This window comes from Xenopus laevis, chromosome 2S, assembly GCF_017654675.1.
Source record: "Xenopus laevis strain J_2021 chromosome 2S, Xenopus_laevis_v10.1, whole genome shotgun sequence".
Classification (NCBI taxonomy): Eukaryota; Metazoa; Chordata; class Amphibia; order Anura; family Pipidae; genus Xenopus; species Xenopus laevis.
This window is the reverse complement of record NC_054374.1, coordinates 49,036,515-49,054,186: the sequence shown is the minus strand read 5'-3', so window position 1 is coordinate 49,054,186 and position 17,672 is coordinate 49,036,515. Positions and strand designations below refer to the sequence as shown.

Below are 17,672 nucleotides of genomic sequence, written 5' to 3'. Positions count from 1 at the left end.
TGTGGAGCGGAGGAGCGGCTGTTAGAGCCGCTCGCTCCGTTCCGCTTCGATCCCCTGCCCCTAGGCAACGAGCAGAGCAGGGGATCGAGTGGCCCCTGGGGCGCGATCGCCCAGGGGCCCAAAAGCAGCAGCAGGCACGTGTTACTTACGTGTCCTGCTGCTGCAGCCTGCACTGCGCCGTTGATCTCCGCCCCCACAGCACAGGAACACGCAGATCGTCGCAGATGTCTTCCTGGGACCCCTCCACATCGTGTGCAACAGTCTTCAGCGACTTTTTCAGGTTAGTGCAACAATTACACACACAAACACACCAACATACACTTATTACAGTAATACACACTTAGATTCACACTTACACACACTTTTGGGGATTGGGGGGGTCACTTACACTCACTGCACTTACACACATGTGCACACGCACACACGCGCACATAACATGTAATTTACCATTTGTACACACGCACATACATGGCATTGTGGCTTTTTTTTTCTTTTTCTTATCGCATCGTCTCTTTTTTTGGCTGAAAAAAATGTTTTATTGCCATTACGAATAGCGTATTCGCTAACCGTACTGTGCAATATCTTTTGTATGTTATTTCGGTGATTATATTGCAATTTTGGGTATTTTGGTGCATTTTAGCCATTTTATTGAATTTTTAGCCATTTTATTGCATTTTCAGCTCTGCATATGTTGTGTTCACTTGTTTCTAGCCGTATAACCTGTTTGGCCCAGCTAAAATGTTCAAACTGTGATTCTGACGGCCGATAACACTATTCTGGAAAAAAAACATTGATTTTTGTGGTTTTATTGGATTTTTTTTCATTTCACTCTTTACTGCCTTATTTTGTTTTGCCTTGTAAATTTTATCTACTATATATCCATTTGGGGGTCTCTGTGCGCCACATAGTTTGGTATATCTATGCATATTGGGCATCAAAGTGTTCAGTAGACCCCTGGCGTTCATATTTAGGATGTTTTATGCTGATACGTTACGAAATGTGGGGCATATAATGGGGTAAAATTCAAGCTTTGTGACGATTTTCAGAAATTTGATAAAAACCGTTATGTTCAGCATTGCTTTGCAGTTTGGCAGTTTGTAGTAGAAACACTTATTTACCCATATTGGATTCGTCAGAATGTGTACTTTCTGAAAATATCTGGTTTTCTGGGGTCTCTGTACTGTTACGGGGGTCTAATGTCGCATAATACACACACCAGGTGCTTATATTGCAGCAGCCAGCGCGTCAGCTGTGAAAATGTATATACACTATTGTCATTTGGTGGTCTCTGTGCGCCACATAGTTTGGTATATCTATGCATATTGAGCATCAAAGTGTTCAGTAGACCCCTGGCGTTCATATTTAGGATGTTTTATGCTGATACGTTACAAAATGTGGGGCATATAATGGGGTAAAATTCAAGCTTTCTGACGATTTTCAGAAATTTGATAAAAAACCGTTATGTTCAGCATTGCTTTGCAGTTTGGCAGTTTGTAGTAGAAACACTTATTTACCCATATTGGATTCGTCAGAATGTGTACTTTCTGAAAATATATGGTTTTCTGGGGTCTCTGTACTGTTAGGGGGGTCTAATGTTGCATAATACACACACCAGGCGCTTATATTGCAGCAGCCAGCGCGTCAGCTGTGAAAATGTATATACACTATTGTCATTTGGTGGTCTCTGTGCGCTACATAGTTTGGTATATCTATGCATATTGAGCATCAAAGTGTTCAGTAGACCTCTGGCGTTCATATTTAGGATGTTTTATGCTGATACGTTACGAAACGTGGAGCATATAATGGGGTAAAATTCAAGCTTTGTGACGATTTTCAGAAATTTGATAAAAACCGTTATGTTCAGCATTGCTTTGCAGTTTGGCAGTTTGTAGTAGAAACACTTATTTACCCATATTGGATTAGTCAGAATGTGTACTTTCTGAAAATATCTGGTTTTCTGGGGTCTCTGTACTGTTAGGGGGGTCTAATGTCGCATAATACACACACCAGGTGCTTATATTGCAGCAGCCAGCGCGTCAGCCGTGAAAATGTATATACACTATTGTCATTTGGGGGTCTCTGTGCGCCACATAGTTTGGTATATCTATGCATATTGGGCATCAAAGTGTTCAGTAGACCCCTGGCGTTCATATTTAGGATGTTTTATGCTGATACGTTACGAAACGTGGAGCATATAATGGGGTAAAATTCAAGCTTTGTGACGATTTTCAGAAATTTGATAAAACCGTTATGTTCAGCATTGCTTTGCAGTTTGGCAGTTTGTAGTAGAAACACTTATTTACCCATATTGGATTCGTCAGAATGTGTACTTTCTGAAAATATATGGTTTTCTGGGGTCTCTGTACTGTTAGGGGGGTCTAATGTCGCATAATACACACACCAGGTGCTTATATTGCAGCAGCCAGCGCGTCAGCCGTGAAAATGTATATACACTATTGTCATTTGGGGGTCTCTGTGCGCCACATAGTTTGGTATATCTATGCATATTGGGCATCAAAGTGTTCAGTAGACCCCTGGCGTTCATATTTAGGATGTTTTATGCTGTTACGTTACGAAAAGTGGAGCATATAATGGGGTAAAATTCAAGCTTTGTGACGATTTTCAGAAATTTGATAAAAACCGTTATGTTCAGCATTGCTTTGCAGTTTGGCAGTTTGTAGTAGAAACACTTATTTACCCATATTGGATTCGTCAGAATGTGTACTTTCTGAAAATATATGGTTTTCTGGGGTCTCTGTACTGTTAGGTGGTCTAATGTCGCATAATACACACACCGGGTGGTTATGTTGCAGCAGCCAGCGCGTCAGCCGTGAAAATGTCTATACATATTGTCATTTGGGGGTCTCTGTGCGCCACATAGTTTGGTATATCTATGCACATTGGGCATCAAACTATTTAGTAGACCCCTATGTTTATATTTAGGATGCTTTATGCTGGTAATGATACATGGACAATACGATGCTGGAAAGTTGCAGCTTTGAGGCAATTTTCAGATATTTCACCAAAACCGCCAAATTTGGCAAAGCCTTGCGACTCAGTAGTTTGGAGCAGAAAGGCATGGGTACCCATTTTAGATTCTGTAGAATGTGTACTTTCCAAAAATGTATGGGTTTGGGGGGTAAACATATATTTCTGTATTTTTACCCCACAAAAATGCAGACAATGTGCTGATTTTTCATTAGCTGAAGTTACCCACAGGACAATTTGTATGTGCTAACTTCATTTTGGGGCCTCTAAATGCCATATACTTTGGTAAACCTATGCACAGTGGGCACCAAACTGTTTGGAGGACCCCTGGCAATCACAATTTGGGTGCTTTTTTGTGATACGTAATGATACATGGGCGATATGATGCTGGATAGTTGAAGCATTGAGGCAATTTTCAGATATTTCACCAAAACCGACAACTTTGGGAAAGCCTTGCGACTCAGTAGTTTGGAGCAATAAGGCATGGGTACCCATTTTAGATTCTGTAGAATGTGTACTGTCCAAAAATGTATGGGTTTGGGGGGTAAACATATATTTCTGTGTTTTTACCCCACAAAAAATGCAGTTAATGTGTTGATCTTTCATTAGCTGAAGTTACCCACAGGACTATTTGTATGCACTAACTTCATTTTGAGGCCTCTAAATGCCAGATACTTTGGTAAACCTATGAACAATGGCCACCAAACTGTTCGGAGGAACCCTGGCAATCATATTTAGGGTGCTTTTTCTTGGTGCATAACGATACATGGGTGATATGGTGCTGAGAAGTTGAAGCTTTGAGGCAATTTTCAGATATTTCACCAAAACCAACAATTGTGGGAAAGCCTTGCGACATAGTAGTTTGGAGCAGAAAGGCATGGGTACCCATTTTAGATTCGGTAGAATGTGTACTTTCCAAAAATATATGGGTTTTGGGGGTAAACATATATTTCTGTGTTTTTACCCCACAAAAATGCAGTCAATGTGTTTGATTTTTCATTAGCTGAAGTTACCCACGGGACTGTTTGTATGCGCTAACTTCATTTTGGGGCCTCTAAATGCCAGATACTTTGGTAAACCTATGAACAATGGCCACCAAAATGTTCAGAGGAACCATGGCAATCATATTTAGGGTGCTTTTTCTTAGTACATAATGATACATGGGTGATATGGTGCTGGGAAGTTGAAGGTTTGAGGCAATTTTCACATATTTCACCAAAACCGACAATTTTGGGAAAGCCTTGCGACTCGGTAGTTTGGAGCAGAAAGGCATGGGTACCCATTTTAGATTCGGTAGAATGTGTACTTTCCAAAAATATATGGGTTTTGGGGGTAAACATATATTTCTGTGTTTTTACCCCACAAAAATGCAGTCAATGTGTTTGATTTTTCATTAGCTGAAGTTACCCACGGGACTGTTTGTATGCGCTAACTTCATTTTGGGGCCTCTAAATGCCAGATACTTTGGTAAACCTATGAACAATGGCCACCAAAATGTTCAGAGGAACCATGGCAATCATATTTAGGGTGCTTTTTCTTAGTACATAATGATACATGGGTGATATGGTGCTGGGAAGTTGAAGGTTTGAGGCAATTTTCACATATTTCACCAAAACCGACAATTTTGGGAAAGCCTTGCGACTCAGTAGTTTGGAGCAGAAAGGCATGGGTACCCATTTTAGATTCTGTAGAATGTGTACTTTCCAAAAATATATGGGTTTGGGGGGTAAACATATATTTCTGTGTTTTTACCCCACAAAAAATGCAGTCAATGTGTTGATTTCTCAGTAGCTGAAGTAAAGTCCTGATCAATTTGGATGTGCTAACTTCATATTGGTGTCTCTAAATGCCAGATACTTTGGTAAACCTATGCATAATGGGTATCAAACTGTTCAGTGGACCCCTGGCAATCATATTTCAGGTGCTTTTTCTTGGTACCTAATATAGTTTGGGATATGCGGAGCAGCAAATAAAACCTTTGAAATGATTTTTCAGAATTTTGAATTTTTTTTTGAAAAACTGCTATGTTCAGACAAGCTTTTATGTTTGGTAGTTGGGAGTAGAGAGACATAGTTACCCATTTTGTAATCGGCAGAATGTGTACTTTTCAAAAATGTATGGTTTTCTGGGGTAAACCTACGGTTTCAGGAGTTTTTGCCTTGGAATCTAAAGCATGCCGTTTTCTGCCTTAGTGCTTTCAAATTCGGTAATATACTGCCGGGAGTTTTGAGGTACAGAAGTCCTAAATCTCCCTAAAACTATACATATCTGGTATTGGCACGTTCGAGAGACATAAGGCTTTCCAAATCAGTTGGATTTTCATCCGTAAAATGAAATATTTTTCTGGTATAAATTGATATACGATGGAAAATGGTAATTTTTCATTTTTTTTTTGGTTTTTAGCACTATAAATTTTTTTGCACAGGTGGAAATACATGAAAACTCAGGCAGATTTAGAAAGCTCAGTTTCTACCGAAAAAAACAATGTATAGTTTTCCTAGGTAAACTATAGGTTTCCCCTCAGAAAATGCCCCTAAAGTGAGAGAGAGCACAAAATGTTTCAAAAACGGCTGGCATTTCGCGTAACCAAAATGTGAAATTCTGCTGGCACTTAAAGGGTTAATGGATAAAATGCTGTTGATGTTTTGAGGAAGGATGAGTAATACTGTATATCTGATTATGAAGGTTATATAAAATGTCTCCTTTAATTAAAACTATGTGTGCACCTGAATCCAGATCTTAATAAATGCTGCTGCAATACAGCCAAATACTGAAACAAATCTTGGATTTGTGCATCCCTTGTATAGATTTACTTTAGGCTGTTTTGAATGAATTTTTTTTTTTTCGTGAATTCACTTTTTTTCTTTACAATAGGCTTCTAAATACATCCCTGATATTTGTGTTATAAGAGCAATACAAAAAATCATATGGGCATCTGGTTGTGGATCTGTCCAGCTGGTATTTTCAGCCAACGAGGAAATAAGTAAAATTTATGAAAAGGTAAGAATATGATTAAATAATTAATCTTAGATATAGATACATTTCCAATTGCTTAACTGAAAAGATGTAATCTATAAAGGATGAAGTGACTGGATAATAGCAAGAAAACGACTTCCTGCTTTGCAGCTTTCTTGCTTTCCACTGATTTGGTTACCAGGGAGTAAGCAATCAGTGACTTGAGGAGGGCCACATGGGTCATAACAGTTTGCATTTGAATGTGACCTGCATGCTAAGCATCAATTGCAAACTCACTGAACAGTTATGTCCCATGTGCCCCCTTCAAGTTGCTGGCTAATCAAGGGTTAGAGAGCTGAAAAGCAGGAAGTTGTCACTACAGCCTTTATAGATTACATTTTTGGTTAACCAACTATATTAGAATTTTTTTTAAGTTTTTATTTTTACACTGAACTGTTCCTTTAACAGCCAAGGAATATGAGGTTTATAGTCACATGTCATTCACAGTATTTAAAGTACATATTGTGAAGCAGATTTCCACCTACATCATCCCATAAACCCCTGTTGAAACTTCCTGTATTATTTCCCATAGTGTAAAATGGAATATGCCTATACCAGTATTAAATTAAAAGGAATCTCATTTTTTGACTTTACATCCCCTTTAAAGGATAAGTAAACCTTTAAAATAAGTGAATGTAAAACAGATGAGAGTGAACTTTTGTAATTTACATTCATTATTTAGTTTTTTTTCCAAGATATTAAGGGATATGTGTACTGTTAATATGAATGAATTTTGAATACAACAGCACCACCTGCTGGTCAGTTTCTGACCAGTCTGACCACCAAGTAGTCAAGGAAGTTGTCAGGAGAAAGAAAGAGGCTTCTCTGATGTTCTTCTGCTTAGGAAAGATGTGAGATATGAGATTCTGATGTTTTTCCTAAGCAGAAGAACATCAGAGCAGCTTCTTTCTTTCTCCTGACAACTTCCTTGACTACTTGGTGGTCAGACTGGTCAGAAACTGACCAGCAGGTGGCACTGTTGGAACAAAATTTATTCATAATAACAGTACATGTATCTCTTAATATCCTGGAATAAAAATAAATAATGAATGTAAATGACAAAATGCTTAGAATTTGTTTTACATTCACTTATTTTAAAGGGATCCTGTCATCGGAAAACATGTTTTTTTCAAAACGCATCAGTTAATAGTGCTACTCCAGCAGAATTCTGAACTGAAATCCATTTCTCAAAAGAGCAAACAGATTTTTTTATATTCAATTTTGAAATCTGACATGGGGCTAGACATATTGTCAGTTTCCCAGCTGCCCCTGGTCATGTGACTTGTGCCTGCACTTTAGGAGAGAAATGCTTTTTGGCAAGCTGCTGTTTTTCCGTCTCAATGTAACAATGTGTCTCAGTGAGACATGGGTTTTTACTATTAAGTGCTGTTGTTAGATCTACCTGGCAGCTGTTATCTTGTGTTAGGGAGCTGCTATCTGGTTACCTTCCCATTGTTCTTTTGTTTGGCTGCTGGGGTGAAAAGGGAGGGGGGTGATATCAGTCCAACTTGCAATAAAGAGTGATTGAAGTTTATCAGAGCACAAGTCACATGACTTGGGGCAGCTGGGAAATTGACAATATGTCTAGCCCCATGTCAGATTTCAAAATTGATTATAAAAAGATCTGTTTGCTCTTTTGAGAAATGGATTTCAGTGCAGAATTCTGTTGGAGCAGTACTATTAACTGATTCATTTTGGGAAAAAAAAATTTTCCCATGACAGTATCCCTTTAAAGGTTTACTTAACCTTTAATTAAAGGAACAGTAATAACAAAAATGAGCATGGTTTAAATGAATGACCCTATAATAATATAGTGTTGCCCTGTACTGGTAAAACTGGTGTGTTTGCTTTATAAACAAAACTGCAATTTATATAATCAAGCTGCTCTGTAGCCATGCGGGCAGTCATTCAAGCACAATATACACAGTAGATAACATAAGTTTTGAAGAATCCTATTGTATACCACATAGCTTATCTGTTATCTGCTGGGTAACTGGTGTCTCTTCTCCTTTTTCCGGCATGAATGGCTTCCCCCATGGCTACACAGCTTCTTGTGTATCTAAACTATAGTAGTCTTTCTGAAGCAAACACACCAGTTTTATCCTGTGCACCGCAACACTAAGTTATATTGTTATTACTGTAAATACTTTCACTTTTTGGTGTTACTGTTCCTTTAATAGACAGAACAGATGTTTTTAGGTGTTGCGTCAGAGGTTTGTTTAATATCTCATTACATACAGTTTTAAACCTTGCAAATACCTCAGCTGTGAGTGTACCTTCTGGTCCAAGCCTCTGAAATCAATAAGAACATTTGTTGCCTTTCTATATAGCTATAAATCACCTTGGGCGATGATGCCAGGAATTGTTCCATACCCCACAGCCCTAAAGTGTTGCATTATTTTGTTGTTTAGGTGTTGCTTTTATTTTGTCAATCCCTGCATTGTAAATTATTTTTGATTTCATGGCATGATTGTTTCACTAGCTCTGATGAACCAGCTGCACTTTATTCCACAGTGTGAACAACTTATTTTTAACTTTATGCCTATTATTACAACTGATTTACTTTAGTGACTATAACGGTTTGTGGTGCATTTCTACTTTGCATCAGTTATATTTTATTTTTGCTTGCCAAAAGAGAGCACTGTATAAAACAATGTTCTTTAGTACCTAGTACTATAACACTGTCCTGTGCCATGTTATAGAAACATATCTGCATTCAAAACTAGCTTGTGTGTGGAAACAAATGATTCTGCCAGTTGGTCTCCAGCCCCTGACACAGAATTGAGAAATAAATCGGAAGACTCACAATGCCTGACATTGTTTAATTGATTACTATTTTGCAGACAAATGCTGGAAATGAGCCAGATCCAGAAGATGAACAAGTTTGCTGTGAAGCTCTAGAAGCTATGACACTTTGTTTTGCTTTGATTCCAACAGCATTAGAAGCTCTGAGTAAAGAAAAAGCATGGCAGACTTTCATCATTGACTTGCTTTTGCACTGTCAGAGCAAGTAAGTTCAACAATATTTGACAATATCTGAAGGGGGATCTATTAATTGTAGCTGTATGTATGTAGCTATTCATAATTTTTACTTGATTGTAACACTGGGTTTGGCTTATCTATCTATCTATCTATCTATCTATCTATCTATCTATCTATCTATCTATATATATCTATATCGCTCTATCTCTCTCTCTCTCTATCTCTCTATCTCTCTATCTCTCTCTATATCTCTCTCTCTCTATATCTCTATCTCTATATCCCTCTCTCTCTCTCTCTCTCTCTCTCTCTATATCTCTATATCTCTATATCTCTATATCTCTATCTCTCTCTATATCTCTCTATATCTCTCTCTCTCTCTCTCTCTCTCTCTCTCTCTCTCTCTCTCTCTCTCTCTCTCTCTCTCTCTCTCTCTCTCTCTCTCTCTCTCTCTCTCTCTCTCTCTCTCTCTCTCTCTCTCTCTCTCTCTCTCTCTCTCTCTCTCTATATATATATATATATATATATATATATATATATTCTCTCTCTTCACATTAAATTGCAATAGAGTTGGGATTTAAAATGTCTTGTCTAGCTAAAAATTGTTTAGTAGCATCAAATGATTTTCTATCAAAGCATTTTTCAACCCATGTAAACAGTGGCAGGTTGGTTCCATTATTCTGTTTGATTTTGTTGTGTGCAATAATGGCTTTTCTGACAAATTAAGAAGTAGTATGGCCACTTTTTACAAATTGATGTATCTATCACTCAAAGGATTTTCAATTTTCAGACTTGTGAGACAAATGGCTCAGGAACAATTTTTTCTCATGGCTACAAGATGTTGCATGGGACATAGACCATTGATCTTCTTTATTACTCTTCTGTTTACGGTGCTTGGGGTAAGTAAAGCTCTTTAATGTCTTTCTTGCTTGCTAATGGGCCAGTAACATTCAATATCAAAATTTAAGTGGTAACATTTAGGAATCCATTGTATATGTTTAAATGACCTACTGTGTAACCATTGGTACTGCCATTGCTACCATCCAAGTTAGTAGGGCTGTAGAGGCACATCATTGGATTTTGGTTTTAGATCATTTATCCTTTTATTTACCACTCTAGTTTGAAATAGCACTTTGTTGCTATGGTCCCAGTAGCAAAAACAATGCTTGATTAAGGGAAAACCACTAAAAAATAAGCAGTACAAAATAACAGTAAAAATGTTGAAATGTAAAGTAGATTTTTAGAATAATCACCCATTCATCTTGTCGTTCATAGGCAATACATGCAGAGATATTATTGTTAGCTTAAAGAAATCTTCTAACCTGTTCATCCTAGTAAACTCCTAGTAAACTCCTAGTAAACTACTGATCACCATGGTATGAAAAATGTCTGGGCGATCCACACACTGACAAAATATTATATGAAACAAATTTTCATGCAACTTTATCTTTAAGTCTCTGGCCAACTTTAGTCTTTGCTAACCTCCTCACAGCAGTCTTTATCCACTGCATGCAGCTTTGTGTAGAAGCTGTCTTGTTTTCAAGATATTTTACTTTAAATGTTCCTGGCGAGTATTTTTCTATATAAGGAATTTTGTTTTGAAAAATGTTTAATATAGATTTTTTTATGCTTTTAACAGAGTACTGCCAGAGAGAGAGCAAAACATGCTGGTGACTATTTTACTTTACTGAGGCATCTTTTAAACTATGCATTCAACAGCAACATTAACATCCCCAATGCAGAAGTTCTGCTCAACAATGAGATTGACTGGCTAAAAAGGATTAGAGTAAGTAAATGTTTATGTATAACTTTTTTGCCAATAATGGATATATATATCTATATATCTATATATATCCAAAACTCGCTATAATCAAATATGTTAGACTTGACTAAGCAAGACAATCTTAAAGGAACAATAACACCAAAAAATTTGTGTTTTAAAGTAATGACAATACAATGTGCTGTTGCCCTGCACTGGTAATGCTGGTGTGTTTGCATCACAAACCCAGCTATGATTTATGAAAATGAAAATATAATATACAGTTGTGCTGCATTTGTAAAACTTGCGAGTTTGCTTCAGAAACTGTTCTATAGTTTATATATACACAAGCTGCTGTGTAGCCATGGGGGCAGTCATTCAAGTACAGGATACATAGTAGATAACGGATAACTTTTAAAGAATACCATTGTATACTACAGAGCTTATCTGTTATCTGCAGTGTATCCTGTGTCTTTTCTCATTTTTCAGCTTTGAATGGCTGCCCCATGGCTACACAGCAGCTTGTTAATATATAAACTATAGAACAGTTTCTGAAGCAAACTCGCAAATTTTACAAATGCAGCACAACTGTATATTATATTTTCATTGCTTAAAAATACTTAAATTTTTTTGCATTACTGTTCCTTTAATCAACTGAACTATTTAAAAAAGGTTACAAAATTGCATGGCCACACATTTTTTTTAATACAATGCAATTTTTTTTGTAGGATGATGTAAAGAGAACAGGTGAAACTGGTATTGAGGAGACAATCTTGGAAGGCCATCTAGGAGTAACAAAAGAATTGCTAGCATTTCAGACTCCAGAAAAGAAATACCATATTGGATGTGAAAAAGGAGGGGCAAACCTTATCAAGGTAAAGTATTGGTTGCTATGTTTTTTACCAGCAGCTTTGATATAAAGAAATGAAAATGTTTAAAAAGCAATATTTCCCTCACGTCCCTTGGCAGCACTTACTATAGAGAGAGCTCCTCCTAGGGTAGGAAAACATCGCCCAGCATAATAAAAACACTCCTCCCCTTCCTCCCTATAAAGGTGCCTTCCCCCAATACCCCTCAGTGTTTTTTTCCTACCGGTGAGGATATATCGTTCCAGCATTCAAGAGGATACAATTAGGATGAGAAGTATGGGCGCCTTTCAGATGATTGGCCCCCGTATTAAATATGGAATAAGGAGACAGACGCCTTTCAAATGAATGTGCCTCTGTATTAATAAAAGGTAAATAAATGGGCGCTACTCAGATGAATAGCCTCCGTACAGAGAAAACTGCCTGTAAGTTTAGGGCGCCGATCAGATGACCGGCCCCCAGCTTGTACGCGTAGTGTGTGTGGGGAAGCGCAGATCGCTGACGAGTAGCGGAAGTGACGTCAGTCGCGTCACTTCCGGGTTATCGGCATATTACAGCATGCGGCATGGCGGCGGATCGCCGCTCCTGGGTGTACACGCTGCTGTCTCGGTCCCCAAACGCTGCACACTTAAGGCACACTTAAGGCACAAGTAAGTCTCATTTTTTTTATACATGGAGGCAGAATGAATTACTTAAAGAGTATAATAAAGTCCGGTTCTGCTTGTGTCTTTCAGTATGGCTGACACTGCACCGGAGAAAGGGGAAATAAAAGGCAAAACTAAAGAGAAGGTTAAAAATAAAGATACCCCAAATGAATCGCCAAAAGATAAGAAAGAAAAGAGAATGTTGCAAGTTATTTGCTTGGGCTGTGAAGGAAAATTTTTGTCCACTGAAACAAATAAATTATGTGGGGCTTATAAGGAAAATATTAAAGGTACAGCAGGCACTGGCTCTGAGGAATTGAGGTCCTGGATGAAAGATGCAATGGTGCAAGCTTTTGAGTCCCTTAGCCAGGATAAACGGCATAAAGATACACCTGCTGAGGAGAGCCTCGTTTATGATAGTATCTCCTCTGATGAATCAGTTGAACCAGGTCCATCAAAATATACCACCTAAAAAGTCAAGTAAACTTTTTGCAAATATAAATAAACGTAAAGTATGTTTTCCACTGGATGATGCTATTAAAGGCAAAATTAAGAATCGATGGTCAAATTTGGATAGGAAGTTTATTCTTCAAAAGAAGTTTAACATGTTATTTCCTTTTGATGTGGCTGATTCTAAACCTTGGGATAATGCTCCTAAATTAGATCCTCCTGTAGCACAAACAATTAAAAGAACAACGCTTCCCCTAGAAGACAGCACAGGTCTTCGAGATCCGATGGACAGGAAGGCTGATGGGGCTTTACGGAAAGCCTTTCTGGCAGCAGCAGCAGGATTTAAACCAGCAGTAGCTGCAGCTTCAGTGGCAAGATCCCTAAAAGTATGGACCACGCAGCTAGAGAAGGCATTGAAAAAAGGGGTGTCAAGAGACAAATTATTGGCAGACCTACCTATGTTGTCATCGGCAGCTGATTTTCTTACTGAGGCATCCCTAGCATCAATAGATATCCTATCTAAATCTACAGCATTTGCAACATCAGCAAGAAGAGCGATATGGTTAAAACCATGGATTGCAGATATAGCATCAAAGAATCGCTTACTTAATCTTCCATTTGAGGGAGAGAAATTGTTTGGATCCGAACTCGAATCCTTAGTGGAAAAGAAATCCGATGATAAGGTAAAATGTTTACCTCAAGATAAAAGAAGTGCTAAACGCTCCTTTCGAGGGTTTCGTACCTCCTATAGATATCGGCAGGACTGGAGAAATCAAAAGACATCTAAGGATAGATCCTATGGTCAATTCAGAGGAAGTTCCAGTAGAGGAAGAGGCCGCACAAATTTTCATCAGCGACCATTTTCAGCATGACGCCAGACGAGTTGGAGGGAGACTCAAAAAATTTATAGCAGAATTGACAAAAATAACATCCGACAAGTGGGTGCTACAATCAATAGAAAAAGGTTATGCCATAGAGTTCGAATCATTCCCTCCAACAAAATATATAAAAACATATCTTCCAGAAAGTCAAAAAGAAAGGAAAGCTATGTGTACGGCGATTCAGGACTTCAAAGATCAAGGAGTATTAATCCAAGTACCTCAAGGAGAAAAATGTATGGGAGTATATTCTCAAATATTTTTAGTCCAGAAACCAAAAGGAAAATACAGAGCAGTCATAGACTTGAGGTATTTAAACAACTTCATAAGGAAAAAGAAATTCAAGATGGAAACTATGCAATCTACAATACAAGAAAATGGTAACACTAGATTTACAGAACGCATATTTGCACATACCAATAAGACCATGTCATCAAAAATTCCTAAGGGTGGCTATAAGAGGCTCCACTTCCACAGAGCACCTTCAGTTTTCAGCACTACCGTTCGGAATATCAAGCGCGCCAAGAGTATTTACAAAAGTATTAGTGACCGCTGTGGCCTTTTTAAGAACACAAGGAGTCTCAATAATACCATATTTAGACGATTGCCTTATAAAAGCAGATTCTCAGTCCATCCTGGAAGAACACATAAATTTAACAGTACAAATTCTTCAATCATTGGGTTGGATTATAAATTGGGAAAAATCCAATCTTCGTCCGTCAACAAAAATAAAGTTTTTAGGCATGATTCTAGATACCGAAATAGGCAAAGTTTCTCTACCATTGGAAAAGGCTTGCAAAATCAAAGACAAAGTGAAGTTGTTGCAAGAAAGGGAAGTGTCTTCTATAAGACAAGTAACAGAGGTCCTAGGACTTTTTTCGGCAGCCATAGTAGCCGTTCCCTGGGCCAAAGCTCATATGAAGGATTTGCAGGAGTTTCTAAATACGATATGGGATTATCAGAAAAAGTCCTTACACAAGAAAGTTCACTTACCACAAGAAATAAGGAGGTCACTTACCTGGTGGGTACAGACAAGGAATTTAATGAAGGGAAATCAATTGTTCCCAGGGCCCACAAAATTAATCACAACAGACGCAAGCAAAAGAGGCTGGGGGGCTCATCTTCAAGAAATTTCAGAACAAGGAAGATGGGAAGATGGTATGACAGATCTTTCAGCCAATTCGTTGGAGGCAGTTTGGAGAGCCTTAAAATCCTTTGCCCCATATATAAAAAACGGAAATGTTCTGGTCCATACGGACAATGTAACAACAGCATATTATTTAAATCATCAAGGAGGTCTAAGGAGTCAAGATCTTATGCACAGAGCAAAAAGAATATTCAAATGGGCAGAACGCAATTTAAACAGCCTTACTGCTCGACACATTTCAGGCCATTCAAATTTCAGAGCGGACTTTTTAAGTCGCAAAGATCTACATCCAGGAGAATGGAGTCTAAACCAAGAGGTGTTTTATCAGATTTGCAAAAAATGGGGGTTTCCAGAGATAGACCTCATGGCATCAAAACAAAACAAAAAAGTTCCAAAATTTTTCTCACTGACAAGCGGTCAAGGAGAAGTAGCTGTGGATGCGCTGGCCCAACCCTGGAGTTTGTCGTGCTTACATATTCCCACCAATTCCATTAGTGGGCAGAGTGGTCAGGAAAATACTACTAACCCCAGCGGAAATAATTCTAATCCAGCACGGCCAAGGAGGAGTTGGTACTCAGAATTAATCCAACTATCCATAAGCCCGCCATGGCATTTGCCCAGGAGGAAAGACCTACTAACTCAGGGGCCGATCTCCTATGCAGACCTAACTCCATTACAACTGACCGCGTGGAGACTGAGAGGGATGCGCTAACACTACAAGGCATTTCCCCAGCGGTAATCGATACCTTGCTACATAGCAGGAAGGTGGTTACTAATAATATATATCAAAGAATATGGACTCTATTTCGAAAATGGTGCATTAAAAAGAAATTGTCTCCGGAAACGGCCCCCATTTCCATGATTCTGGACTTTTTGCATGATGGGTTCAGAAAGAATCTAGCCCCGAATACTATTAAAGTTCAGATAGCAGCGCTAGGAGCTTTTAAGAACTTGGCATTAGCGGAACAACCGTTAATAAAAAGGTTGGTAAAAGCAATGCAAAACATCAAACTAAAAAGCAAACCATTAACACCAGTATGGGATTTAGATATGGTGCTTAAAGTCCTTCAGAAAGCTCCCTTTGAACCATTAAAAGAAGCTACATTATTTCATCTTACAATTAAGACTGTATTTCTGGTAGCCATCTGCTCGGCAAGAAGGGTTGGTGAAATACAAGCCCTGTCCTGTAAGGAACCTTACTTACAAATTCTTCAAGACAGGATCATTCTTAAAGCAGACCCTTCGTTTCGACCTAAAGTTTCATCAAATTTTCATGTTAATTTTGAAATCGTTTTGCCTGATTTCTATCCGAAGCCTAAGAATGAACATGAAGAAAATCTTCATTTTCTGGATGTTAAAAGATGCATCTTAATGTATCTGAAAAAAGTACAGAAATTTAGAATATCTAATTGCCTGTTCATAACATATGCGGGTATAAGAAAAGGGAAAACTGCATCAAAGATGTCAATATCCAGATGGATAAAACAGGCAATTACTTTTGCATATACATCACAACAAAAACCAGTTCCGCTCGGACTATGTGCTCATTCAACTCGGGCAGTGTCAGCCTCATGGGCAGAAAGTGCTGGAGTTTCTGTGGACCAAATATGCAGGACAGCGTCCTGGTCAAGCTTCAAGACCTTCTCAAACCATTACAGGCTCAACGTGGGTACACCCAGGGAAGTGGCTTTCGCAAGAGCAGTCTTAGGTGCTGTAGCTAAATAACCCTCCCATTGCTACTGCTTATCAACTCTCTATAGTAAGTGCTGCCAAGGGACGTGAGGGAAATAGGGAATTTAAATTGCTTATCGTAAATTCCTTTTCCCTCAGTCCCGAAGGCAGCACATTTTTTCCTCCCCCTTATTAAAAATCTTGGCATTAATGATGTGTATTGCTTGTTAATCACTGAGGGGTATTGGGGGATGGCACCTTTATAGGGAGGAAGGGGAGGAGTGTTTTTATTATGCTGGGCGATGTTTTCCTACCCTAGGAGGAGCTCTCTCTATAGTAAGTGCTGCCTTCGGGACTGAGGGAAAAGGAATTTACGGTAAGCAATTTAAATTCCCTATTTCACTAATTCTGCACTTTTATAAATTTTGCGCTATATTTAGGAATCATGATATTGTGTTTGTGTGGGTTTCCTCCCACATTCTGAAACCATACTGGAAGAATATGTCTAAAATTAACCTTAATATGTCTGTCTGAATGTGATGGCAACTTTTGATTACAAACTCCACTGCAGTACAGATACTGATGCAAGTTATTGTAAAGAAGTATACATTTCTGCCATATAAATAAAAATATCATTTTTACAATCTTTTATATATATTTTTTTATATAAATAACTTTAGTTTTATTAATAGGGTACTGTATTATGAGTAGTTCCTGAGTGTTATCTGAAGCTTCACGGTAGACTATATGGGGACTGGAAAAAAAAAAAGGGCTCTGTACAACAAACAGTGGTAATAGTAAACAGTGATGTTTCCTGGTACTCTGTAAAGTGTCAAAATGAATGTCAGTCTATGAGACATGGAATTATTACCGTAGTTGGTAATGGTTCATGAACTCTTGCTTTTTGTAATTTATGTTCTCCTTGCAGAGTATACACAGGGAAAATAATTCACGGGATCTTGAACCATTAGTTCTAATGCTCTGGAAGACAGACATCAAGATCCAACCAACAATTTTTTTGGGAACAGGAAAAAGAAAGAAATAATACATATAGAATATCCAGTACATCTAATAAAATTATACATTGAACATTAGAAAATTTAAATTTAAATTTAAAAAAAAAATGGAACCACAAAAAACATGGAAAGAAGGGGGAGGGTGATGGGGGGGAGGTTAATATGCTGTATAGTTCATATAAATTCTACACAGAATAATAATCAAGGATTTCCAGATATTTCCTCAAATTTCAAGTAACTATGTCTCAATATTCTTGTG

The 17,672-nt window shown here is 38.1% G+C and overlaps 1 protein-coding gene across 4 annotated transcripts in view; it reads left to right on the top strand.

Moving 5' to 3' along the window:
- usp9x.S (ubiquitin specific peptidase 9 X-linked S homeolog) overlaps positions 1-17,672 on the top strand; it is a 132,180-nt gene that overhangs the window by 75,333 nt on the left and 39,175 nt on the right. For all 4 annotated transcript variants that reach the window (XM_041583748.1, XM_018249221.2, XM_018249219.2 and 1 more), the window contains exons 25-29: positions 5,863-5,988; positions 8,847-9,013; positions 9,773-9,881; positions 10,622-10,768; positions 11,470-11,616. In XM_041583748.1, coding sequence (XP_041439682.1) covers positions 5,863-5,988; positions 8,847-9,013; positions 9,773-9,881; positions 10,622-10,768; positions 11,470-11,616 — 696 coding nt within the window. The remainder of the gene's footprint in view (positions 1-5,862; positions 5,989-8,846; positions 9,014-9,772; positions 9,882-10,621; positions 10,769-11,469; positions 11,617-17,672) is intronic.